The sequence below is a fragment of the Schistocerca americana genome, chromosome 5 (genome assembly GCF_021461395.2).
Source record: "Schistocerca americana isolate TAMUIC-IGC-003095 chromosome 5, iqSchAmer2.1, whole genome shotgun sequence".
NCBI classification, from domain to species: Eukaryota; Metazoa; Arthropoda; class Insecta; order Orthoptera; family Acrididae; genus Schistocerca; species Schistocerca americana.
In genome coordinates this window covers 389485314-389511747 of record NC_060123.1, presented here as the reverse complement: position 1 = coordinate 389511747, position 26434 = coordinate 389485314, and the positions used below count along the sequence as shown (strand labels likewise).

General features: G+C 39.4%; 1 protein-coding gene across 4 annotated transcripts in view; it reads left to right on the top strand.

Annotated features, from left to right (window-relative positions):
• Positions 1-26434, top strand: part of LOC124616130 (E3 SUMO-protein ligase PIAS3) — a 267104-nt gene that overhangs the window by 72209 nt on the left and 168461 nt on the right. For all 4 annotated transcript variants that reach the window (XM_047144400.1, XM_047144398.1, XM_047144401.1 and 1 more), the window contains 2 exons: positions 17147-17348; positions 25930-26101. In XM_047144400.1, coding sequence (XP_047000356.1) covers positions 17235-17348; positions 25930-26101 — 286 coding nt within the window. In that variant the 5' untranslated portion in view covers positions 17147-17234. The remainder of the gene's footprint in view (positions 1-17146; positions 17349-25929; positions 26102-26434) is intronic.

Genomic DNA, 26434 nt, shown 5'->3' with positions numbered 1-26434 from the left:
TCGGCACAGGTAGTGGAAGCACCTCCCATCCTTGTCCAGAGCACGCGTGAACTGTTTCATTAACCCAAGCTTCATGTGTAGCGGTGGGATCAATATCTTCTCCCACCAGGTACTAACTGCTCTCGTGGCGGCCACACTTTCTTTACATAGTGCTGGGCTCTGTCTCGACTGTCCCACATTCATATAAAGCATGGGTATTTCGTGAACCCGGACTGCTGACCAAGTAGAAAGTTCACCATCTTGAAGTCGACGCAGATGATCCATTGGTGCTGCTCATATTGGATTTTGTCGAGCACGTACTTCCCTGCTTCATATTTCTCTACGAGAGTTGTGGAGTGAGCAAGAGGGATTGAGGCGAACTCGTTCCCGTTGTGGAGGAGCACACACTTCAAAGAGCGCTTGCAGCTGTCGATAAAGAGTCGCCAATCTCTCGGATCGTATGTAGGAGCCCCGAGTTTGACAAGAAGACCGGCGACATCTCGGCAGTACACTAGGTCTTCCTCCTGGCAGAAGTAGCCCATGTAGTCCTCATGCCTTCTACGAAAGAAAGTGATACGCGCGTCCTTGCCAAGTAGATTTTTCTCTTTGAGTCTGGAGGCCAACAGCTTGGATGAAGTCTTCGACAAGCTGAGATCCCGAACAAGATCATTAAGCTCACATTGTGAAAAGAGCTGCCGACCATCTTGTGCTTCATACTCCTCGTCTGCTATATATCCTCCCTCGTCTGCAGTGGTGGCCTCGTCGTCGATGTTAGGAAGCTCTGTGAACGCTGGTACAGGAATTTCTTCGCAGTGAGCAACTGGACGGTGGGCAGATGGAAGGTCGGGGTACTGGAGGCTGTGCCGATTCTTCTGGTTGATGCCAGTAGTATTGATGGCGCAGAAGTAACAATCCGATGCATGGTCAAAGGGCTCCCTCCAAACCATCGGAATCCCAAACTTCAGTGAAGTTTTCGTGCCCTTCGTCCACCGCCGGAGGTATTCCACGCACTTCTTGCAGACCGTGTGCGGTGCCCAGGGCTTATCTTGGTCACCCAGCTTGACTTGAAAGTAAGCCTGGTAGCCCTTCTTCACAAATCCAGTGATGTTCTTCCTGTCCACTGAAAGCGTGTATTCTCCGCAGATGTAGCAGAAAACGTCTGGATTATTCATGCATGAACGTCGCGCAGAAGCCATATCAATCTGAAATAGTAATAGAAATATGCAGTTCACTGTCAGACAGTAAAAATTAGAATAAATTTTATACTATAGTAAGAAAAAAAGGCATCTATTGGAATGATTAACTGTTACAATCTTAAAGGCTTCTTTTGTTTTCATATGTCCTGAATAATCCCCTTAAAACCCCTAATATTAGCATATTGAAGCCTATAAAAAGGCTTACATTTCAGGGAAAAATGGTCATGTAGGCCTATCCCTGTATCTCAAAAAGTTGACCTGATAGAGCAAAATCAATGTGATACTCGGACTCAGAACACCAAAATTAGTCTAAATCAGCTGAGAAACCCATGACGTTTTTTTGGTTGTTGCCCAGTGTTATATATCTGGTTTTTTATTTCCTTGTAATCATATGTTAAAGGAAGATATTGTTCAGAAATTATGTAATCATATTTCCACCAAGTGAGGTGGAGCAGTGGTTAGCACACTGGACTCACATTTGGGAGGACGACTGTTCAAACCTGCGTCTGCCCTTCCTGACTAGATTTCCCTAAATCGCTTCAGGCAAATGCGGGGATGGTTCCTTTGAAAGGGCATGGCCAACTTCCTTCCCCATTCTTTCATAATCTGATGAAACCGATGATTCACTGTTTGGTCCCTTCTCTAAAATCAACCAACCAACCAATCATCAACCAATCACGTTTCTGTTGCTATTTTGTTTCATGTTGCTTAAGAAATCTCACAAAAACATTTCATATTCATTTGTAGTTCTAGCCATCAGTACGTTGACAGAAATAACCACATTCAACAAGTTAGATGTCAAGTCTGCCAATTTCATCCATATTAACCAATATAGAATGTGTCCATAAAGTCCCTCTGCAGCAGAGAGCTCTGCACGTCTCTCCTTGTGGGGCATGGAAGGTTGGCAGCATGTGCAAGTCTTGCATGCATGTGTTCCAGGGACCTGCAGTAGTAGAGTGGGGTAGTAGCATTGTGTGTGCATTGCAGCTGTTAGTTGTGTTATTGTCTAGTTCTTATGTAAGCTGAATGTAGTGAGAATGCTTACCATTGTGGAGAGTGTGTTTTTAGTAGAAAAGGTTTCCCGTGCAGTTGGAAACTTTATGGAGCACACTGGACTCGCATTCGGGAGGACGGTGGTTCAATCCCGCGTCCGGCCATCCTGATTTAGGTTTTCCGTGATTTCCCTAGATCACTTCAGGCAAATGCTGGGATGGTTCCTTTGAAAGGGCATGGCCGATGTCCTTCCCTAATCCGAGCTTGTACTCCGTCTCTAATGACCTCGTTGTCGACGGGACGTTAAACAGTAATTTCCTCCTCCTCCTTTATGGAGCATGTGAGGTGGCAATTTAGATTGCGTTTTCCTGTTTCAAGTTGTCCACATTGTGACATGGTATGCGATTTAATTCGTAAATTCCAGACAATACGTTCAGTTCATGATGCGCCATAAACAATTTTGACAGAACGGAAGCTTGATGACATTTCAGACATCATGTTGTGGAGTCCAACTAAATCAGTGAGGATATTACTGTAAGAGGCTAAAGTCTCTCGTATGACACCACATATGACCGTGATTAAAGAACTGGGGATGTATCCATATAATGTTACTGCTGTGCAACAATTACATTGTATGGACCATGCGAAATGAATAACATATTGGGAAACGTTTCAGCGAGTTCTTAACATACATGGATTTGATGTTTCAGATAGAACCTTTTTCTGTGCTGAGACTTGGTTTCACCTAACTGGCTACATTAATTTTCAAAATTAACGAATCTGTTCAGCAGAAAAGCCACATTTTTTTTTAGAGCAACACCATTGCACACACAGAAAATGGAGAGTGAATTGACGTGACATGAGTGCAAATTATGGGACCGTCACTTCTAAAGTCTATTGTTCCCAGTTAATTTATCCATTTATTGCCCTGATGAATGAAAAGGAGGTGAATCACTCCTTTTTCCATAAAGACAACACTACTGCTCATACGACACACCAGTCTCTACAACTTTTAGATGAAATCTTCGAACAAAGGTAATTATGAAAGTTCTCTGTCTGATACACTCAACAGATTTGTCTCTGCCCGACTATTTCCTTTAGGGTGCGGCTGAAACATTTGTGTATCAAAATAACCAGAGACAATAGATGAACTAAAGACAGCGATACTTGATTATCTGCATTCGATTGCACGGGAAACATTGGTAAAGGTGTTCACAAATAAATGTACATGTTGAACTATGCCTTCAAGAAAGAGAAAAACCTTTACAGCACCTACTGTTATATTGGTGACTACATGGTATTTGATTGTAATCAATATAGTTAATTAGTTTCATTGGTTTAGTTGTAATAATGTAGAATCCCATCTCCCAACATAACTGCAGTCACTAGCAGTGAATCTCTGCACCTAGCTTACACAGAAACATGAATGTGCTGCCAACCTTGTGTGCTCCGCAATAAGAGACACATGGAGCCTGCCACTGCAGAGACACTTCGTAGATGCACTGTATATAACTACCACTTACCTAGCACATAATCAGAAGATGAAGCCACATTCATATTGAAAACAATGGCATGCTATGTAGTCAGTCTTGTCCTTTCAGAGATGAATGAGGGGATAGCAGTGGTGAGCACACTGACCTCATATTCATGAGGGCAACAGTTCAAATCCCCATCCAGATTTAGTTTTACCATTATTTCCCTAAATTACTCTAGCCAAATGCTGGATGGTTCCTTTGAGAAGGGCATGACCAATTTGCTCCACATCCTTTCATAATCCAAGCTTGTTATCTTGTCTAGTAACCACGCTGCTGACAGGACATTAAACTCAAATCTTCCTTCCTTTTGGAAGGCTGAAAATTTGTTGCAAAAGTAAGATTCCTAGTTCATAGTGTGGATATTAAGAGCTCAAGAGATATGTAGCAAAAATGTATATGTTGGTCGTACACTCATTCAAAGCCTTGTGTGGAATACAAATAATGGAAAGAGTAAGGCAATGTAAGTGCACCAGCACACCAACTGGTCAAACGTTTAATGGCCGCTATGTTGGTAAATGTCAGCACTATATTGGGAACTCCGTACATTCCATTCAACAGCTGCAAGAACTATGCGTGTAATCAGGAACTTATAGTGAGCTTTGATGTGGCCTCAGTCTTCTTTGAAGTACCACTTTCTGATCTCCTCAAGCTGATTGGGGAGAAATTTAACCTCACAGTGACAAACTTCTTCAACGTTTTCCTCACATCTTCATTCACCCTTGTCAGTGGGGTGCCCTTTGTCACCAGATGTGGCAAACTTATTCATGAAGGATTTGGAAGAGAAAGCTTTGGAAAAAGCTGTTTTATAGCCCACATGCATTTTCAAATATGTTGTTGGTGCAGTTGTGGTGTGGCTACACGGGAACGGAAGGCAGCAGCAGTTGCTCAAACATTGGAACACACGAGCATAAAGTTCACTATGGGGGTGGAAGAGAATGGTGAACTCTTTTCTGGATGTCCTAGTCCCTTGCTAAGCAGATAGCTCTATGGAAAACAATGTGTACAGGAAAGCCATCCACACTGATTTGTATCTCCACACTTTGAGTTGCAATAATCTTTCACTGCGTGAGGGCGTGCTATGTATTTTGGTGCACAGGGTCCATGCAATACCAGACGGAAAAAGCCTACTATGCAAGCTCAAGCATCTGAAAGATGTCTTCAAGAAGAATGGATACAACAACAGACAATTGTGATTTCCATTTAGGCAGAAGATAGACACTCCGCAAATGGAACATGATGAGGAGGAAAAGACAATGACTATCTGTCATACACACAGTATTGAATAAAACTTGGCTCAATGTAACATTAAATGTGTTTTCCGTCCACCTCAGAAACTGTATGCACTGTTGGGTATGGTGAAAGATGACTTGGGGCTCCATATCCTGATGTGTATTGTATTCCACGCAAATGTTGTAAGGCATACATGAGCAGACTGTACAGACAATCAAAGTTAGTTTCAGGAGCACAGGAACACTGAACTCGAGCAACCAACAAAACCTGTAGTTACGGAACACACATAGCTACAGGGGACTCAGTGAAATATGAAAAAACAAAAGCACTAAGACAAACCTTGTCCTTTTGGAACTGCATTTTAAAGGAGGCTATTGAAACATGATAGTGGCTTTACATTCAGTGATGCATAGGACCCAGCACTCAACCAGCTTAAGTCATAACGTTGTCTGAGAGTGACTTCTGTGAGTGACGCCTGACAGTGGCGACAAAAGCTCTGAGGGACAGTGATCGCGCACTCCACCACCACCACCACCACCACCACCACCACCACCACCACCAGACATGGCTGGTTGGTGAGGGAAGGGCTAGTGCGCAATAAGTGATAATAGTATAAAGGAGGCACTACATCATGAAGATGCTCATTCTGCAGGTATCACCCAAAGATGACAGTGAGCGATACTGTCAAAATATTGTTTTGTAAATGACTTCCCCAGCTGAACACCTGAGAGCAGTTGATTCTCTGGAAAAGTCTAAAATCACGCACGATAGGTATTCACGTTACTCCTGCACGTGCCTTCAACCCACATTGCATTAATCTTTTATTACATCTTGGAATCCAGCAAAAAACTCGCCCAACTACAATCTATTCACCCTCCTGCATGTTTTGTCATTTTGGTTTTCATTACAGTCATATTTGTGTCTTTCTGTCTAATATGTTCCCTGGTTAGTGTGTTTCTTGATTTCTGTGCTCTAGAAATTCCCGAATTTCGTCATTCGATTGCTCACTGAGTATCATTAGTTTTTGAAGCTCTCTGTCTCTCTACAGCTAGTCAGTACAGTGTTGTACAGTTTGTAAAATTTCCATTTGAGATACAGTGGAAGTTTTGTTTTATAAATCGTATCAAATTTATCAAAAAGTATTAATTTCCATTTCCCTCCATCCAGTCACCGTCAACATGTGTCCTAAATGCAGAAAATCACCATAAAGTTTGTTATCACGTTGAAAAAAATAAAACTCCAAATATGAAATTTGGTGGGTCCTTCAACAAATTCGCCTTTCAGTGAGACATATTTCTCCCAATGAAGAATGACTTGTGGGACACCTTGTGTGTAAAAATCTACATTTTTGGCTGTTGAGGAACCTTTCCACGTCGAGAATCACCTTGTCTTCTTTCTGAAAATACCTGCCAGAGAATGACTTCTTCATCTGAGAAAGAGGAAGAAATCACCGAGTGCGATGTCGGGAAAATACTCGGTGGCTAGGCATGATTTGATAGCCTAGAGAAGCAGCAGATGTCAGTGTGTTCTTTGTGAAACTGGCTCAGGTGTAGCTGTAGAACTAAAACAGTGCTCGCGTGTTCAGCTTCTCATGATATTTTGTCTTGAGAGCCTTCCATGATATCAATAGATTTAAGTTCTATGCTACTCTGACAGCTTGGCCCTTATGAGCATGATCTATCAGCATCACACCATGTTTTTGTTCTGGTCATCAGTCCTGAGACTGGTTTGATGCAGCTCTCCATGCTACTCTATCCTGAGCAAGCTTCTTCATCTTCCAGTACGTACTGCAGCCTACATCCCTCTGAATCTGCTTAGTGTATTCACCTCTTGGTCTCCCTCTACGATTTTTACCTTCCACGCTGCCCTCCAATACTAAATTGGTGATCCCTTGATGCCTCAGAACATGTCCTACCAACCGATCCCTTCTTCTAGTCAAGTTGTGCCACAAACTCCTCTTCTCCCCAATTCTATTCAATACCTCCTCATTAGTTATGTGATCTACCCATCTAATCTTCAGCATTCTTCTGTAGCACCACATTTTGAAAGCTTCTATTCTCTTCTTGTCCAAACTATTTATCGTCCACGTTTCACTTCCATACATGGCTACACTCCATACAAATACTTTCACAAACTCTTCACGCAGTATCATATCTCTCATTTCATCTTCATCTACCTCCTCTTCCATTTCTATAACATTGCCCTTGTATAGACCCTCTATATACTCCTTCCACCTTTCTGCTTTCCCTACTTTGCTTAAAACTGGGTTCCCATCTGAGCTCTTGATATTCATATAAGTCGCTCTCTTTTCTCCAAAGGTCTCTTTAATTTTCCTGTAGGCAGTATCTATCTTACCCCTAGTGAGATAAGCCCCAGCATCCTTAAATTTGTCCTCTAGCCATGCCTGCTTAGCCATTTTGCACTTCCTGTCGATCTCATTTTTGAGACGTTTGTATTCCTTTTTGCCTGCTTCATTTACTGCATTTTTATATTTTCTCCTTTCGTCAATTAAATTCATTATTTCTTCTGTCACCCAAGGATTTCTACTAGCCCTCGTCTTTTTACCTACTTGATCCTCTGCTGCCTTCACTACTTCATCCCTCAAACCTACCCATTCTTCTTCTACTGTATTTCTTTCCCCCATTCTTGTCAATTGTTCCCTTATGCTCTCCCTGAAACTCTGTACAACCTCTGGTTTAGTCAGTTTATCCAGATCCCATCTCCTTAAATTCCCACCTTTTTGCAGTTTCTTCAGTTTTAATCTACAGTTCATAACCAATAGATTGTGGTCAGACTCCACATCTGCCCCTGGAAATGTCTTAAAATTTAAAACCTGGTTCCTAAATCTCTGTCTTACCATTGTATAATCTATCTGAAACCTGTCAGTATCTCCAGGCCATGGTAATCTCAAAAACAAACATTATAACTGTGTCTCATGATGGTTGGATCTTTGTGTGTGTGTGTGTGTGTGTGTGTGTGTGTGTGTGTGTGTGTGTGTGTGTGTGTGTATGCAGATGCAATATTTCCGCTGTTACATCAATTCGGCTTCACTGTTTTGATTTGGCTACTCTATTAGCAAGCTATGGTATTAAGGTATGGGTATTTCGGTGTGTACAAGGACTGTTGTTCTGTGGTTGAGTGTGTGCCTACCCATTAATTGGGTAGACAGATCAGAGAATTTAAAAAGGGAAATGGATAGGTTGAAATTAAATACAGTGGGGATTAGAGAAGTGAAATGGTAGCAAGAAAAGAACTTGCAGTCAGATCAGTATAGAATTACCACATGAAATCAAATAGGGGTAATGCAGGAGTAGGTTTGATAATGAATGAAATGAATAAGAAAATAGGAATGCAGGGAATCTACTATGAACAGCACAGTGGATGCTCTAGCCTATAGAAGCAGAGAGAGAGAGAGAGAGAGAGAGAGAGAGAGAGAGAGAACAAAGCAAGCAAAACATAAAAATATATGCTCCTACTTGCTCCAGATGATGAAGAGATTGGAAGACTGTATGATGAGATAAAATTAATTATTCAATTAATTAAGGAAGACAACAATTTGTGATTGAGAGCTAGAATTTGTTGGTAGAAAAGGAATCAGAGAGAAAAACATTTGGGAGAACATGGACTGGGGGAAAGGAATGAAAGGGGAAACTGCCTGGTAGAGTTCTGCACTGAGAATAATTTAATCATTACTGTGATGCAAAAGGAATTAATTACGAAATGAGGCACTTAAAGCAGGATATGAGTTTTGCTGTTTGGGCAACAAAGTAACTGAAGATGGCTGAGAGGATATAAAATGTAGACTGACAATGTCAAGAAAAACATTTCCGTAGAAGAGAAATTTGTTAACATCAAATATAGATTCAAGTGTCAGGAAGTCTTTTTCTGAAGGTATTTGTCTGGAGTCTAGCCATGTATGGAAGTGAAACTGCCCGATAAACAGTTCACACAAGAAGAGAATAGAAGAGTTCAAAGTATGGTGCTACAGAAGAATGTTGAAGATTAGATAACAAAAACGCTATTTGAGATAGGGGTAAGGGTTGTAGTGTGACCGCCAATATTATTTAATCTGTACATTGAGAAAGGAGTAAAGCACACCAAGGTGAAATTTGGAAAGGAAATTGAAATTAAGTTAGAATAAATAAACTTCACAGTTTGCATATGACATATTCCGTCAGACCACAAATGAGTTGGAAGAGCAGCTGAACAAAGTTATAAGATGAATATCAACAAAAGTAAAATGGTGTAATGGAATGTAGTTGAATTACAAAGGGCATTCAATAAGTAATGCAACACTTTTTTTTGGTTGGAATAATGCGGAATTTTGTGAGGCATCATGAAATATTCTTGCTTCAGCCCCTGTAGTTTCATGAAGTTCTGATAAGTGGCAGCACTTTATGTAGCTTTCAAAGATCTGCAACGGAGATGTGTTCCAAGCAGAGAGCTGTCAACTGAGACCTAGCAGTGAAATAAAGTTTGGTGAGTCGTTGGGCGATGCACATGTAGTTACCGCAACAAGGTCACACAAACCTGTCCGATATCCAGCATGCCAATTGGCCGCACAGCTGTGACTCCTGAAATATTAGACTTTGCGTATTTGTCGCCACAAAAATCCAAACGAAGTTCTCCTTCTCCATGACAACAAGGCCTCACACAAGTCTGCACACCCAAGAGGAGCTCACAAAACCTCATTGGACTGTTTTTCCTCATCCGCCCTACAGCTCAGATCTCTCACCTTCAGACTTGTCATTTCTGAAAAAGAGAGATTCGTTAATATTGAGTATAAATTTTATTAGTAGTAAGTCTATTTTGACAGAATTTGTGTAGTATGTATCCTTTTATGTAAATGAAACATGGACAGTAAACACTTTTATATAAGAAGAGAATAGAAGCATTTGAAATTTGGTGTTGCAGAAGAAAGCTGAAAATTATGTTATTAGAGTAAATAACTGATGAGGGGGTACTGAACCAAAAGGGGGGGGGGGTGTAGCACAATTTGTTTGAAAGAAGGGGTCACTCAACATGATGCTTTCTGAGGCATCAAGGAATATTAATTTGGTAATGGAAGTAAGTGTGGACTGTAAAAATTTTAGAGAAGACCAAGGCTTCAGTGCAGTGAGAAAGTTTCTTCAGTATACTAACATAGGTTGAATCAGTGTGTTGTTTCTCAAGGATATTTGTTCAGGTTTTCTTGAAATTGTCAAAGTCTGAGAAACCTAGACAAAGTTGTAATCCATACTCATTGATATTCTGTAATTTCATTAATGACTCACAGATGGTCCATTTGTTATATTTACACCTTTACATGAGTAAAGCACCATTTTTGATATGGTTCATGTGTTTTTTTAGTAAATATCTACTACATTATACTGGTAGACTATGTATAAAAACTGTTTTCTTTCTTGCAAAGTAGAATAATTAAGGCATTTGTGTCATCTTTTGCAAACATTCTGTAAATATTTCTTGAATTTTCTTTCATAATGTCCTTTGAACCGCCATACACAGATGCCTTTTCTTTGTTCGTTGAACGACTTAAACACAACAGTGGCATTACTCCTGGAATGTAATTTTCATTATTAACTATTTGTGTTTCCGATTCATCTCTTGAATTAGGGAAACTTTGAAATAGTCTCAGTTGTTTATGATTTTCTGTTAAAAGATACAGTGGTATCTGCTATCTTAACTCATGAAATGTAGTACCTATCGAAAATAAGATTTTATTTCAGGTTTTTCCAAAATGTTAATGTTTTCATCATTTCTAATTGCTCTCAAAGGCATTTCCGACTCTCCTTATTTTATTCAACACATTCTGTCAAGTTTCTATTATCATTGACATGTATCATCTTTTTAAGATTTCTTCATACTGGTGGTACATTTTGCTATTTTCTAAATACTGTTGCTGAGTAATGACGCATGGGTCCATGCCCTAATATAAAACATCATATGTAAAATTAGCTGAAAAGTCTATGTATGTTCAAATTAAGTAAACGCTTAAGTGCTTGAACTAGATACAATTCACTAGTGAAATTGGACATAGTTATTAGTGAGATAAGTAGATGAAGTGAATAATGGGAAATGCAAAACAACAGTTCACCAGTAGAATTCAGAATTTCTTTGTTTGGGGACAGTAGCTGACAGTTTTGGTTTTGGTCTTTCTTTGACATTTATCGACATGAGGGATGCTTAAAGTCTGGGAGAGTGGTAAACTGAAACAGATCAGAAAGAAAGTTGTTCATTTGGTGGCGTATTCTCCATTTTTGGGAATTACACAATCGGGCAACAAATTGAGGGTAATAACATGTTACTGAAAACATCATCTGATGAAGCTGCAGACTGTTGAGAAAGCCATCTCTCAGCAGCAAATATGAGTTGTTATGGTATTGACTACTAGCGAAACTCTTTGCAGTGCACATGGCAGTGTTCAGACTGTTAGGGTTGCATACTTTAAGAAGCCACTAAGTGCAGTCGTGGGAGATGTTTGTGTATTACAGTATGCCTTTGCTGCCAAAAGTATAACTTGGCGGCAGGCATTCCCTCTAAAACTTCAACACTCTGTAGCATCGTTTGATGACGAGTTTGGACCTGGTTTCCTATCCTCATTTGTTCTTCAGGACACTTTCTACAATTCATCAACGTGTGTATAGTCTTTCCATGTCAAATCTACAAAGGTGTCAGCCCCACCATCTGATTTTCATCAAATTTGGGGTGTTGATTGAACTTGAAGAGTGAATGAAAAATGCCAAATTACAAAATTGTAGCAGATGTACAACAAAGTTCTGAAAATGTTCAGAAATTTTGACACACTCTGCAGAAAAAAAGGCTGTAACTTCTGTGCAACAGGTAATTTTGGAAAGATCTGGAAACAAACTTTTGAATGATATTTATCACAACCATGTTCAGTGTACACAGTTAAGGTCAGGCGCAAGTTCTGTGACCTTGAATATCTCAAAGCATGTCCACCTCAGAACTGACAGAAAAATTGTGTTCACTTCTTCATGTTAACTATACAATACAGTAAAAGATGAAGTTGGGACAACATATTAATTGTACAGCCATGTGATACAGTAAAACAATACAAATTGTATGCAGTGTGCAATAAAATGGCATAAAGTTATAAAAAAAAACCTGTTAGAAAGGTGACTGTGCACAATGAGATAGCAGTGAGAACAGTCCAGTAGCAAGCATTTGCAATAAGCTGTTTAACAGACCTCTGACTTTCGGTGATCCGAAGCATGTGATAACGATCCAGCCAAACAAACGTGAAAGGCATGGCAAAGAGCTTCATATTTCCACAGATTTTATGACAAGCACATTGTCAGGACTTACTATCTGTCAGGGATAGGTAACATGATATAAAATGTGCTTAATTTATTGAAAGGACATATGTTCAGCCTGATGGTGTTCTAATGTCAACCATTGCAATAACATCGTCCCTGTCCACAGTAAAGACGTTGGTTTTCTAGGGAAATAGAAATAAAGATGAATGGCCACGAGGATTTGGGAAGCTAATTGTAACCCCACTGGTATCTTCATTAGCATTCAAAATGCATTCAGGCCACCAGTGACGTTCATCTACATATACAACAAACCATTTGACATCATCGAGACATGAGTCTTCCTGGATCCATGTTAGAGATTCATGTCTGATGAACGCGATGTGGATACTTGCAGCTGTGTGAATTTTGCAAACTACTCTTGACATAGAGATACTTCTTCATTGTACTCACTGTAGTATAATGAAAGTGCAGAGATTAATTTCCTTGGAATACCATTCAAACAACTGTTTGGCTTTCATTATCTGAGCATTGCAGTTGCAGTGGGAACTGGCACGGGTAGCAAGTCTCTTGATGGTGTTGTTGGTACTAGTGATACCATCACATGGTTCTTTACCATGTGACTTGGTAAAGAAATGCCACAAATCACTGTGATGAAAAAAGATATATTTTATATAGGGCTGCTGCACAGAGGAAAAAGAAAAAGAAAAAAAAAAGAAAACCACACACACACACACACACACACACACACACACACACACACACACACACACACACACACAATATCTGAGAAGTAATACATATATTTGTGTGTTCTATGGAATTGGGATGACATGAAGTTAACCAAACATTGCTGGAAAAGATAAATGCTTACAATAATTGTGTTTAAGGCATTCTTTTATGATAACAAATGAAATGTGATCTATTGCACGTGTTTCTGGGTGTCTATTATAAACAACAAGTGGATGAATTGTTTCTGTGCGTTGTTCCAGCGAAAGCCATGAACCACATTCTACAGGACAAATGCTTTTTCTGCGAAATTGCATATTACAATGTGTACATTGTCACTGACCTCCTTTTTCAGATTTTTTTGTAAATTCAGACTGTTAGAGAACTATGAAGAAGTGCAACAGGAGCGTTGTAATTCGTTTGCAGTGTTTTACAAGAAGCCTTCCGCAGAAGACAGACACACCTGGAGAGTTGTTCTATCTGTAGGTGTCCACAGCTTGTATGTCGTACCATCAATTCCATGTTCATCAGAGAACTCTCCTAGGTATACCATGAAAGAATGGGTACCAGAGCAGTTCTCAAATGATGACAAACAACTGTTTGGTTGTTCAGGACAGTGTTCGTACATGTTAAGTTAACTGATGGCATCATGCGTCAATGCTTTAAAGCTGCAAACTTCCATCACGAGCTTCACATTTTGGTGAAACCCCCCCCCCCCCCCCCCCTCTCTCTCTCTCTCTCTCTCTCTCTCTCTCTCTCTCTCTCTCTCTCTCTCTACCTACCTGCCTGGATGTACTGTTTGCAGTATGTTCATCTTTAAGTGCTTGATGCAGCTCTGTGTCTCTTATTTTCTCTGTTGTTGAATTCAGGCACAGTTCACAAAATGTTCACTTATGACACATCTAGGTCTCAGGTTAGGAATTGCTGTGATACCACGTTCTTTGACAAATCGTATCACTTTTCTCACTAAATACTTCATAGCTCCAAATTCATTTTCAAACTTTTAACTGCTCTAACTTTTCAGAAGAAAGGTCAACATTGGATCCCCCACTGCTCGTCGTACTAGTACTGAATTGCTTTTTCAACTGAATTATACCTTCACATTACACATTTGTTTCATCCTCTGTATTTTCTCCTACACTGGGTATATATCTACTTTGGAATAGCTCAGGCACTTTCTCAAACATTTTCTGCACGTATGTTTTATCTTTCTGTCTCTTATTTGTGACTAGGGACTCACCAAGAGATACCAGATTGTCATTTAATGCAAGCAAAGCAATATTTTGATCTGCAGATGGATCTAAAGAGTTATGTAGTTTCTTGATTCCTATCTGTTCCACTATAGTTGCTTCAGCCACAAGCTTTTGTTTCCGTGTTAATGATTTCCTGCATCTACCACATATTTTGTGGTCTGTCACTTTGTCAACCACTCACAATTGCACTTTACGTAAACTTTTCTACCCCAAATGGATTAAAGCAGCATGTGATCCTCTCAAAGTACATATTTGTGGTAAATTTGTACAGTCACAACACACAGCACATTTTTCAATGGCATCCTCTCTACATGCAGCACCCCTGCTGTCATCCAAGCTTTTATACATTTCTCTGGCCTTACCATGTTCTTGATGTACAGAAGAATGCTTACTATTGGCCTGTCCACATTGCTACTTTACTATGGCATTGTTGTCACACCACCTATTTAACAGTTAACATGTTTTCAGTACTTTATGCCTTTTTGTTGCACATTATGTACAATTTGTACTGCTTTATCGTGTCACATAGCTGTAGGCATAAATGTTTCCTTAATACAAATGTCATCTGAACTTGATTTTTTTTGTCCCCTTCACTATGTTATGAAGCATAACATGAAGAAGGAATAAAATTTTTTTCATTAATTTCAAAGGTGGCATTTTTTGAGATCTTAAAGGTCACCAACCTTAATTGTGTACACTATTTGTTTATGGTCATGTTGCACACCATATGAAAGGTTATTCCCAGTTCTATCTGTTTTCGAATAGAAGTTACATCTATTTTTGTCTGCAGTGTGTGTCTTAATTTTCCGCACGTTTCCAGAACTTGTGGCAACTGTCACTTTTGTCAGACTTCTGCAGCAACTCTTAAATTTGGCATTTTTCATTCTATTGTCAGGAGAATGAATGCACTACATTTGACAAAAATTGGAGATGGTCGGATTTGAAATTTTTGTGTCCTGTGTTATTGTGAATTAATGTTTGCAGTAATGAACAGATGTGTACATTATTTACCTGCATGTTTGTGTCTGATGTTTAGTCGTTCATTCTTCTTGGCGTATTTAGTGTTAAGTTCAACGGAAAATATTTTAAAATTGGTAACCAGTGAAACCCCTTTTTTACATTTTTGTGCAGTTCCTCCTTTAAAAAATGTGAAATTGAGGAAAATGTAAAAAAAAAATTGCGCAAAAAAAGTAACTGGCAGATATGATTAACAATCACAGTCATCTCCAAACTTTGTATAAAATCTGTTTAAGTGAAGGAAATTAAATGTACAATACAATGGTTATACAATAATTTGTGGTAAAGGATGTCATCGGTTCTTTAAAAAAAATTGCAGGTGTGTAACAGCAAGAAAAATTTGTCAAAAAATTGATCGGTGTCTACGACTAGAAATTATATGCTCAAAACACACATTTTTGAGAGATCATCCTTTTTGCTCATCCATATAAAAGCAAAATTTGATGAAGATGTTGAAGTAAACCAAGAATATCACAGCAGCTGAGTGGTGAAACCAAAAGCATAAATGCGGGCATCTGCTTAATGACATACTTTGTCACTGTTGCTGTTATTGTTTAATGCTTTTCTTATGAGCCACACTTAATATGCTCACCACCATTAAAGTGTTATTTTAGTCTTGATGAGAGAAACACAGACATGAAAAAATGAGTTTTACTTCCCCAGTTGACATTACAAATTTACTATAAGTCGGCTCAGTAAATTTCTGTACACTGTGTAAAATGTAAATTTGAAAGATAGACAAAAGTCTTTCAAATGTGATATTGCAAAACCCTTGTTCTGTTTTCATGTGACACCTCTGATATAGCACATCATCTGCACGAAAAGTCTATTATCAGCTCTTCACAAAATGCTTTCACCCCTACCTGCACCCCCTTCGCTGAAGGGCCGCTTCCCCACACGTCTAGTAGGTGAGCTCAATTTACATCTGTTAGTGTAGTGTGGTGGCTGCGCTGGCAATGGATGGCTTAACAAGTCGCCAGCCAGTAAGTAAGAGTTAACTAGCTGGAAATGGGCGATGTTTCCTCGATTATGACCAAGCATATTCTTCAAGACTCAATGTTTGAATTTAAAAGATTGACGATTTGTATCATTACTGAATGTAGTACATTGGAAATACGTGAAAAAAGATGAGGCGGAGTTATAAATGGCACAACAAAAGGTGATGGCTGGGCCCCTTTGTCACATATTGGCTTGGTACGGAACACTTCGCATCGACTGTCTGTCTGTCTGTCTGTCTGTCTGTCTGTCTGTCTGTGTATTACCACTGCAACCTAGCAGTAGTTGTATCATAACTGCGTGGTGAAGCTAAATGTTGCAAGTTGTGTTGGTGACAGGGATCATGGATTATGTCAGTATTTCTTTTCTCACATCTCTCCTCTCCACAACGGCCTGAAATATTCACTTAATTCTGCCACCACTCGTGATGCAAATCACCTGTCTTTTAAGTCACTTATAACTTTTTCAGTCACATCAAACGTCAATGGGAACCAAATGGGACAAAGTCAAGCGAGATGTCAAGTAAGAACCTACAGTCTAGGTAAACCTTACTAGGAAGAAATGTAAAATCGGGGAATTTTTAGCATTGACCATGTGGGTTTTTTGCGGGGGCTACAAATTAATGATGTAAAATTGTGAAAAACATAAAATCAGAGAATATGAAATTGAAATTCCACAGTATTTGTGACATAAGTGAGCAAGCCTTGTTCTTATACTCAGGGGGGAAAATGCTATGTTTATTATCTCCATAAAAAGGAAACAGAAATTTACTTTTTTTTGTGGATTGTTGTGTAATAAGTGCTCCACTTCCATATTTGGCTAGTGTTATTACTTAATACTCTATGATGTAGTAACTGTGTCACTTGTGTATTAAAGTATGTTGTTGGAAAAGCTACACTGATAGGGCCATGTAAAAGAGAGTAACATAAATTATGTTATTTCAGACAGAGTCATGCTAGTGCTGCAGCTTTAGCTTTACAACAACCATCACCAGCACCAGGGAAAGACCTTCCAAGTGTCCATAGTACTAACATGCAGCAGCAACCACAACAGCAGCAACAGCAGCCTCAGCAGCAGCAACAACGCAGTAATGTATATCAGCCATCAGGTTACATCGTCCAAGCACCAGACAGGCCACTACCACCGGTAAATAAATCTTGAAGCAAATTGTATTGTTTTGAAACATGTTTAATCCATGCCCATGAAAAATAGCATTTATCATGTTAAACTAAAACTGGTTTTGAGAATAATTTCCTATAAGGTTATGTATTAGTCATTTGTTGTACATAAATGATGTCATGAGCTGGGAATACTGAATGTTTGAATGTTCTGGAAGTAGCTTAAAACACTAGCATATGATTGAATAGGTCACCATGTTTTACTTGGGGTTGGTCACTCGATCTAGAAACTGGGAAATATCAGGGAATAGTAAATTGTAGTGAAAATTATGGATCTTTTCACATAGTTCTGGAATTTTAATGTTTAGCTTTAAAAATCATGTACTTTTGTAATGTCATAAAAATCTGACATAAAAGATGTTAAATGTTTGAACTGCACTACTAGTGGCAAGTGTTAGAAACAGAGTTTGCAGTCCACTGCTCATTAAGACAGGTTTTGCTGACTGGTGGAAGAAAATATTCCGTACATGTGAGCCTCCCACCAGGTGACATCATGTGAATCAATGCATTTGCCCCATAGGATGGCATCTGTTACTTTTTTGAACTAGGTGACATCTGAAAATGTACAGTTTCCTACATGGTGAAACCTATCATAGTGAGCCATGCTTCATTATTTTATGTCACCATTTTCTTTTCAGTGTATGTTGAAAGGTAAGTTTTGATATATTTTTTTAACATATTAGCACCTAATTTATTTTTAATGAACATTTATTTTTGATTTTTGGAAAACTTTATTATGGCTACCAATTTATGGAAATATGAGGAAGTTTTGTTCACTTAGGTCCTAAATGTGAAATTTTGCGTCATCCTCATTAGGGGACACTGAACAGTTACGGTTGTTTCATCCATACATTGATTACTAGAAAAACGACAAGAGATGATGAAATTGGCAACAATAATTTCATAACAACATTTCAAAATGATTATTTACTTTACAGCAACTCACATTTACAAAAGTTTTAATACAAAAACTTTCTAAAACAATCATTTGTCAAGGCCTAAGTGATATGTGGGGATGCATTTCATACAGAGTGTAGCATTACACTTCCCACATTATGTTCTTGGCCTTCCTTTACAGTTCTCAAACTGGTACCTTCTTTCCAGAATGAGATTTTCACTCTGCAGCGGAGTGTGCGCTGTTATGAAACTTCCTGGCAGATTAAAACTGTGTGCCCGACCGAGACTCGAACTCGGGACCTTTGCCTTTCGCGGGCAAGTGCTCTACCAACTGAGCTACCGAAGCACGACTCACGCCCGGTACTCACAGTTTTACTTCTGCCAGTACCTCGTCTCCTACCTTCCCGAGTTCGAGTCTCGGTCGGGCACACAGTTTTAATCTGCCAGGAAGTTTCATATCAGCGCACACTCCGCTGCAGAGTGAAAATCTCATTCTGGAAACATCCCCCAGGCTGTGGCTAAGCCATGTCTCCGCAATATCCTTTCTTTCAGGAGTGCTAGTTCTGCAAGGTTCGCAGGAGAGCTTCTGTAAAGTTGGGAAGGTAGGAGACGAGGTACTGGCAGAAGTAAAACTGTGAGTACCGGGCGTGAGTCGTGCTTCGGTAGCTCAGTTGGTAGAGCACTTGCCCGCGAAAGGCAAAGGTCCCGAGTTCGAGTCTCGGTCGGGCACACAGTTTTAATCTGCCAGGAAGTTTGGTACCTTCTTTGTTTTTTATGCTTCTGAATGACATGCAGTACCTGCTCATATTGTATTTCTGGTACTTTAGCCCTGGAAGATGAAACAAGTTTTGTTGGACTTCGTTTAATTGACCTCATTTCAACACCTTTCTTTAGGCGTGTTGTGGCAATCTGTCTTTTGAATCCCAAAGAGAAGTCCTTCATTGCACCTCTTGAGAGCTAGGTACACATTTACAACAGTCTCATACCTACCATCCTTGTACTGCAATTGTATGTTTCTGTGTTAGCCAGTCGTGAAGATTGATGCCTCCATTAAATTCTTGCATGTGTTTGTGAAACACAGAGCCTTTCTTTCTGGGATATATTCCAAATTGGACTTTGACAGTAGGGAGCAGTATCAAAATTAGTCGCTAGAGCAACACACTTGTCATCATTCAGTTTTGTGGCCAAGATTTCCTTCTCTGTCAAATCTGAACTCAAAATATCCCCTCCCTTTGTCTTTCATTACATTATCAGGTATACGGGACACTTCCTTTTTGCTTTCTCATATGGTTACACTTGCACAGAATCCTAAATCGGATGAGCAGTCATGAGTAGTAAAGTAATTGTCAAAAAAATACTTTGTAATTGTTTGGCTCACCAGTAATGGACGACATTTTCAAAACTACTTTTTGACCCAGTGATAGATCCTCATTTTCCTTGTGTCCTTCCCATAGTATAGTAAAAATTTGTAACAGTAGCCATAATTACTTCGAAAGGCCCATAGTCTACATCCAATACATCAAAAGTCTTATAAACTGCTTTATTGGGTGATGTCCGTAGTACCCCATGACGATTCCATCAGCTGCTAGATTTTCCTGAAGACATCCCATCCTCGATAATTTTGTGCTTGGGCCTCTGCTAATGGTTTTATTTTGAAACCTTTGACACTTTTGTTTTCATTGGTCTTTTTACTATGTGATGCAGACTTAAGTTCAAGATATATCAAGACACATTACATCTTTCACTATCTGAACACCAAGAGCATTATCCTCAGACCAATAATCTGTTTCCATCTAACTTCTTCATTAAGGAATCTTTTAAAATAAACATGAGGACTGTCTTCGTTGTCTCTTTCATGTAAAATTTTATTTGTGCCTGCAATATTGCATACATAGGTAATCCCTAACAAGTCATCTTCAGTATTTTCCTCTGTCTGCTCATCAACATCCGGAGGTAGACCTACCTTATCTGTATGTATTTCTTCGCGAAATATGTTTTCTGCTACCTCTTCAGCAGTTTTAAAAATTTGGCGAGTCATGGCAAAGAAATCTGAAGAACCCAAAGAACATAACATTTACTGTGGAAGTGCCCAGTGTCCTCAAATGAGGATGGCAAGAAGGAAAAACTACTGTCCTCAGTCAAGTACAATGGGCTCTTATGGGTTAATAACTTGGCAGTAATATTTATTTCCTCTTGGTTAACCAAGGTTACAGTATAAATTTTATTAATGCACAGTAGACAAGTTCAGTAATTTTAATGTTTATATGCCTAAGATTAATCACATTTTTTCATAATTAATTATGTGAATAATAAGAACACATCTTTCACAGATGGGTGCTGTTAGCAGGTGTACTTTCAACCCATTGTGGTTACTCAGTGAAGAATATTTAGTGTTGTTAGAGGAAATGAAAAAAGACAAGTATTCTGCCTACAGTAAGCTAAGGAAAAGACCATTTAGCTTGAGTGATATGGTAGAGATGCATTAACAAATCATGTGAAAGGGAAGACACATAAATTGACTATTGAACTTTCAAAGAAATGTTTACCTGTTTCCTGTTTTGTCAAAAAGATGATGGTTTCGTCAGAGTGTCCGTACTTCTGGAAAGTGATCACAAAGTACCAAGTAAAATGCAGGCATCTTGTTCATTAGCTGTCACTTCTGCTAAAGAAATTCTCTACAAATGTTTTCATTTTCAGCAAAAGCAACAAAATTGTGTAATGCCAACACAGCAGATATTGTTTCTCTTTTCACAACAATGTTTCCAGATGGTGAAATTGCATCAAAACTGCAGTTACAGCAATTGTGCATAGTGTTCCTCTATAGTTCGGTGATACCATTTCCGAAACTGTAAAAAAACTGTGACCATGTTATTGCATACTATGATGGACAATTAAACAAAATCACTCAGAAGCACAAATAGTCTTGGTACTCAGATTTTAGGATGCTGAGAAAAACTAGGTCTCTGAGATTTTTAACATCTGTGCGATTTATTTATTTATTTATTTATTAGGGCACACAACCATGCAAGACCTTTTAAATGGGGGAAAATGATTTGGGTGAAGAAAACACAAACTAAGTTACACATGTATCAAGGGATGGCCCACATGTCGTCTTGAAGGTATTGTGAAAGTTAACAAGTGAGTTACAAGAATCAAAGGCTACCATGTGTATTACACACACACACACTACATAATGCCTTTACAGCAAGCATTAAAAACACTGATTGGAATGTAGTAGAGCTTTCATGGGTGTTGTATTATGTATCCAAGGATGTGCCAGCAAAGGAACTGATTATATTAACTCAAAAGGTTCCAGTACATTCTCACTTACGCAGCTGAGTGAGCTATTTCTATCTCATTGGCTTTATCAGTATTTGTAACAGATGTTGTTCGGAGTCACAGTGTCAGAGACCAGTGTCAGAGACCAGTGTCAGAGACCAGTCCTAGTTCTGCAGTAGTTTCAGAGCACATCCTTTTGGCTTGAAAGTGGTATTTTTTGTATCTGTTGCTTCACACTTTGAAACATTTTTTAGAGAAAGATAATTTCATTCCTTCAAACTGATTTTGCAAAAAAAAAAAAAAAAAAAAAAGTTAAAGGCATCACTGATTTACATATGTTGCAGTTCTGAAATAACTGTTCAGTCTATATGAAGGTTCTGTTACAGAAGTTAATGGGGAGTCGCCAGTAAAATTGGCTTTGATGAAGGCAATTGCATATTTAGATCCAAGTATGATGGCATTCAAATCAGCAGAAACAACCACTGATTTACACTTATGCCATCAGCCTCTGGTTGAGAAAGATGTCTTTCCGGAAAGTAGGCTGTTAGTGCTAAGCATTAATTTAAGGAGTTCTTCACTACCAAGAATAAAACGAGAATGTTAATGTACAAACAAAAGAAAAGTAGACTGGATCATCACTGGACCAAACTTTTAAGCTCATTGGGGAAGAGGAATTTCCTGATCTAAGGTCTGTGGTAACATTTATTTCCATACTTTCTCATGGGAATGCATCATGTGAATGGGGGTTTTCTTTGAATTCAGATGGCATTATGGAACATAAAAAAAAAAAAAATACTGATAGCCCAACAGCAGGGTTTTTATGCTGTTATTTCTTCTGGAGAGTAGAAAATGTTGAAATAATGGAGTGGTTGATACATAAGTGAAAAATGATCATTCTCATTATGTGGAGTCACAGCAGAGTGCTGCTGATGAAATTAATCTTCTTACAAATAAAAAATAAAAATTATTAGCAGATACTGAAAGAAGATACTTGTTGAAGAAAAAATGCAAGATCGTAAAAAGTAGTGCTACTTGAAACTTTCTTCTTTATAGTTTTATACACGTGAGACAACTTTTTTGTAATTTTAAAATAGTTTTCAAGTTTTCCTTTAAACTAACGTATGGAGAACATTATATACACATGATGGCTACATTTGTGTCAATGTACCTAGTATATTGTTCCATTGAATATTCATCTGTGTAAAACTGAAGTATAAGGAACTACACCTTCCACATCATTAATGGGAGATTAAATTTATTACGTACCATTTCACAAGAAATCATCTGAAAAATGTATGAATTTTGCATTTACATTAAACTGTAAGTACTTTGCCAGTATTTTTTATTCAAGTCGTAGGCCACTAGTTAAACTTAAAATTTGTGTGTATATCTTCACCTGACGATTTCTACACAGCTAAATGTGTTATTTTCCATTTTTAACACAATTTTTAAAAGAGCAAACCGCCATTTGACTGTGTATTACTATAAAGGACAATACTAAAAGTTGTTAGACCTTATTATGTCGTATCTGTTGAGACAGTCCAAAGCATGTAAACAAGACATGTTAGTCCTATTTACCTGATTTGCACTGCCTTAACAGATAGGGCATAATAATGGTCTAACAACTTCTAGCGTTGTACTTGATAATGATATAAAAGTCAAAATCTGAATAGTACAGAACATAAGTGTAGTAATATACAGTCAACTGGTGGTTTACTCCTTTAAACTGCATTGCAGGACTCTTACTCAACATCATTTTTCATTGTTCAAATCATTTAATTTAAATTAATTTACAGATTGATTTAAAATGTGTGCACTTCATATCTGGAATTCTTCTTGTTCGATATGTTGTGCTTCATCCAATGTATTGCCGTTCACTTTGCCATTTGGTGGTGGTACATTGAAATGTCAGTATGTCAAAGTATGTTAGGTATTTTCAGTTAAGCATTAACATATAAAATCAGCATTTTTTTAAAGAAAAAGAGCAGTAATATACTGAATATTTAAAGCCTGCTCAACATTCCATATGGGAAAAATTTAGTAAAATTCTGGAAAAGTCCTTAGAAAGTCATGGAAATTTAGTCAGCCATTAGAGTGTTAACCATGTACTCCTTCTTAGTGTGCTCTAGGTGAGTACCCAGTGTTGCCTGAATATTTATTTATTCCCATTTTCTTTTAGAAAAGTAAAAAGATAACTATCTCTCTCTCTCTCTCTCTCTCTCTCTCTCTCTCTCTCTCTCTCTCTCCAACTCTCTCTCTCTCTCTCTCTCTCTCTCTCTCTCTCTCTCTCCCCTCTCTCTCCCTCCAACTATCCAACTCTTTACCTCTTACACCTGCCTCACCTCCTTACATCTTCTTCGTCTATCACCCCACGCCCTCTACCAATTCCACCAACTTCCTAACATCCTCTCCATCTTCAACTAGCGTCCTCACCATCGTCTGCCCTTTTCCATCCGCCCACTACCCATCTTCCGTCTTCCACATGCCTCCCCTTCCCCCCAATCTCATTCCAGCGCCTCCCCCCACCCTAATGTCGGTCCATCACCTCCCCCACCCCCATGTGGGTTCATCTCCTCCCCCCCCCCCCCCCCTCCTCGCCATAGTGTCCGTACAACTCCACCCCTGCCCCAATGTCGGTCCATGTCCTTTCCCCCCACACCAATGTCGGTCCATGTCCTTTCCCCCCACACCAATGTCGGTCCATGTCCTTTCCCCCCACACCAATGTCGGTCCATGTCCTTTCCCCCCACACCAATGTCGGTCCATGTCCTTTCCTCCCACACCAATGTCGGTCCATCTCCCCCCCCCCCCCCCCCCCCGCACCAGTGTCGGTCCGTCTCCTCCACCCCGCACCAGTGTCGGTCCGTCTCCTCCACCCCGCACCAGTGTCGGTCCGTCTCCTCCACCCCGCACCAGTGTCGGTCCGTCTCCTCCACCCCGCACCAGTGTCGGTCCGTCTCCTCCACCCCGCACCAGTGTCGGTCCGTCTCCTCCACCCCGCACCAGTGTCGGTCCGTCTCCTCCACCCCGCACCAGTGTCGGTCCGTCTCCTCCACCCCGCACCAGTGTCGGTCCGTCTCCTCCACCCCGCACCAGTGTCGGTCCGTCTCCTCCACCCCGCACCAGTGTCGGTCCGTCTCCTCCACCCCGCACCAGTGTCGGTCCGTCTCCTCCACCCCGCACCAGTGTCGGTCCGTCTCCTCCACCCCGCACCAATGTCGATCCATCTTCTCACACCCCCACTCCGCCCATATATATATATATATATATATATATATATATATATATATATATATATATATATATATATACATATGTGATATGTCTGCTTGTGTCTGTATATGTGTGGATGGATATGTGTGTGTGTGCGAGTGTATACCCGTCCTTTTTTCCCCCTAAGGTAAGTCTTTCCGCTCCCGGGATTGGAATGACTCCTTACCCTCTCCCTTAAAACTCACTTCCTTTCGTCTTTCCCTCTCCTTCCCTCTTTCCTGATGAGGCAACAGTTTGTTGCGAAAGCTTGAATTTTGTGTGTATGTTTATGTTTGTTTGTGTCTGTCGACCTGCCAGCACTTTCATTTGGTAAGTCACATCATCTTTGTTTTTAGATATATATTTCCTACGTGGAATGTTTCCCTCTATTATAACCATATATATATATATATATATATATATATATATATATATATATATATATATATATAAGAGAGAGAGAGAGAGAGAGAGAGAGAGGAGGGGGGGGGGTTATATTTTCAGGTCCCCAGTTATTATTAGTATTGATAATAATAATATTATAATATTAAAAATACGTATATCTGGTTTCTACTTTGCCTATCTCCAGTGCAGTAATATGGTCTGTATTGGTGTTGAACAGTATATTCCACTTCCTTGAGGAGCACTTTGCTTGCAATCTGTGGAACACACATTAGTGTCTCTGTTCCTTTGTAAATATGTATTATGTTTTTATGACAGTATTTACATTCTTGATGATTTCCTCACAGTGGCCCCATGGAACAAAAAACTGTAATCGATATATCCCCCAGTACACTGCCATGGAACTTCAGTAGCATTTGAGCACCCCACAACCAAGTTTGCGGACTATCAGCTGTCTGAGTGAACGAATTTTGCTGAACACCACACTGCTGTCACAATCAGCTGCATTAAAAGGGTCAACATTGTTACTTTGATATGTTGTCTCAGTGTGATGTTAAGTGTTTTCCTAATTGTAAATCATATATTGGAAAACCATTTGCTACATCAGTGTGTGTGTGTGTGTGTGTGTGTGTGTGTGTGTGTGTGTGTGTTTTACAAATTATGTAATCAGATTCCAATGGTTATGTGTCTGATAAATCTTTGTTTCCCTATTTTTGTAGCCAAGAAACAGCATGTATGCCAGTATGTACCACCATAACATGTACCCGCCAAAGGCATCACCACCAGCAGCAGCTCCTGCAGCCAGTAATTTTCCAGTTCATCCAGATGTGAGATTAAAAAAGCTCCCATTCTTTGATTTGCTTGGTGAACTGCTGAAACCATCTAGTTTAGGTAATTTTGTGGCATGTAATGAATAAATAAATAACTTACAAAATGATATGATGAAATACCTTATAACACAATAGCAGATGTGGTAGTTATTGTAGTTAAGCTATTAAACCTACATTCTTCATTACACCACACAGTCTGCTCTCAGTACAGAAGTCTGCTGGACGTTTTGTGTATATGGGGGGAGAAGCCCCCTCGCTCATCCCTGTTCAAATGTATGCTGCAGTAACTGTTAGTTGTTGTTAAGAGTATGAAGTGGCCTGTGTTTTAGGCAGGCTTCAGATATGAAAATACTCTTAACAACCTGATATAGATACAGAAACAGCTAGAAACTGA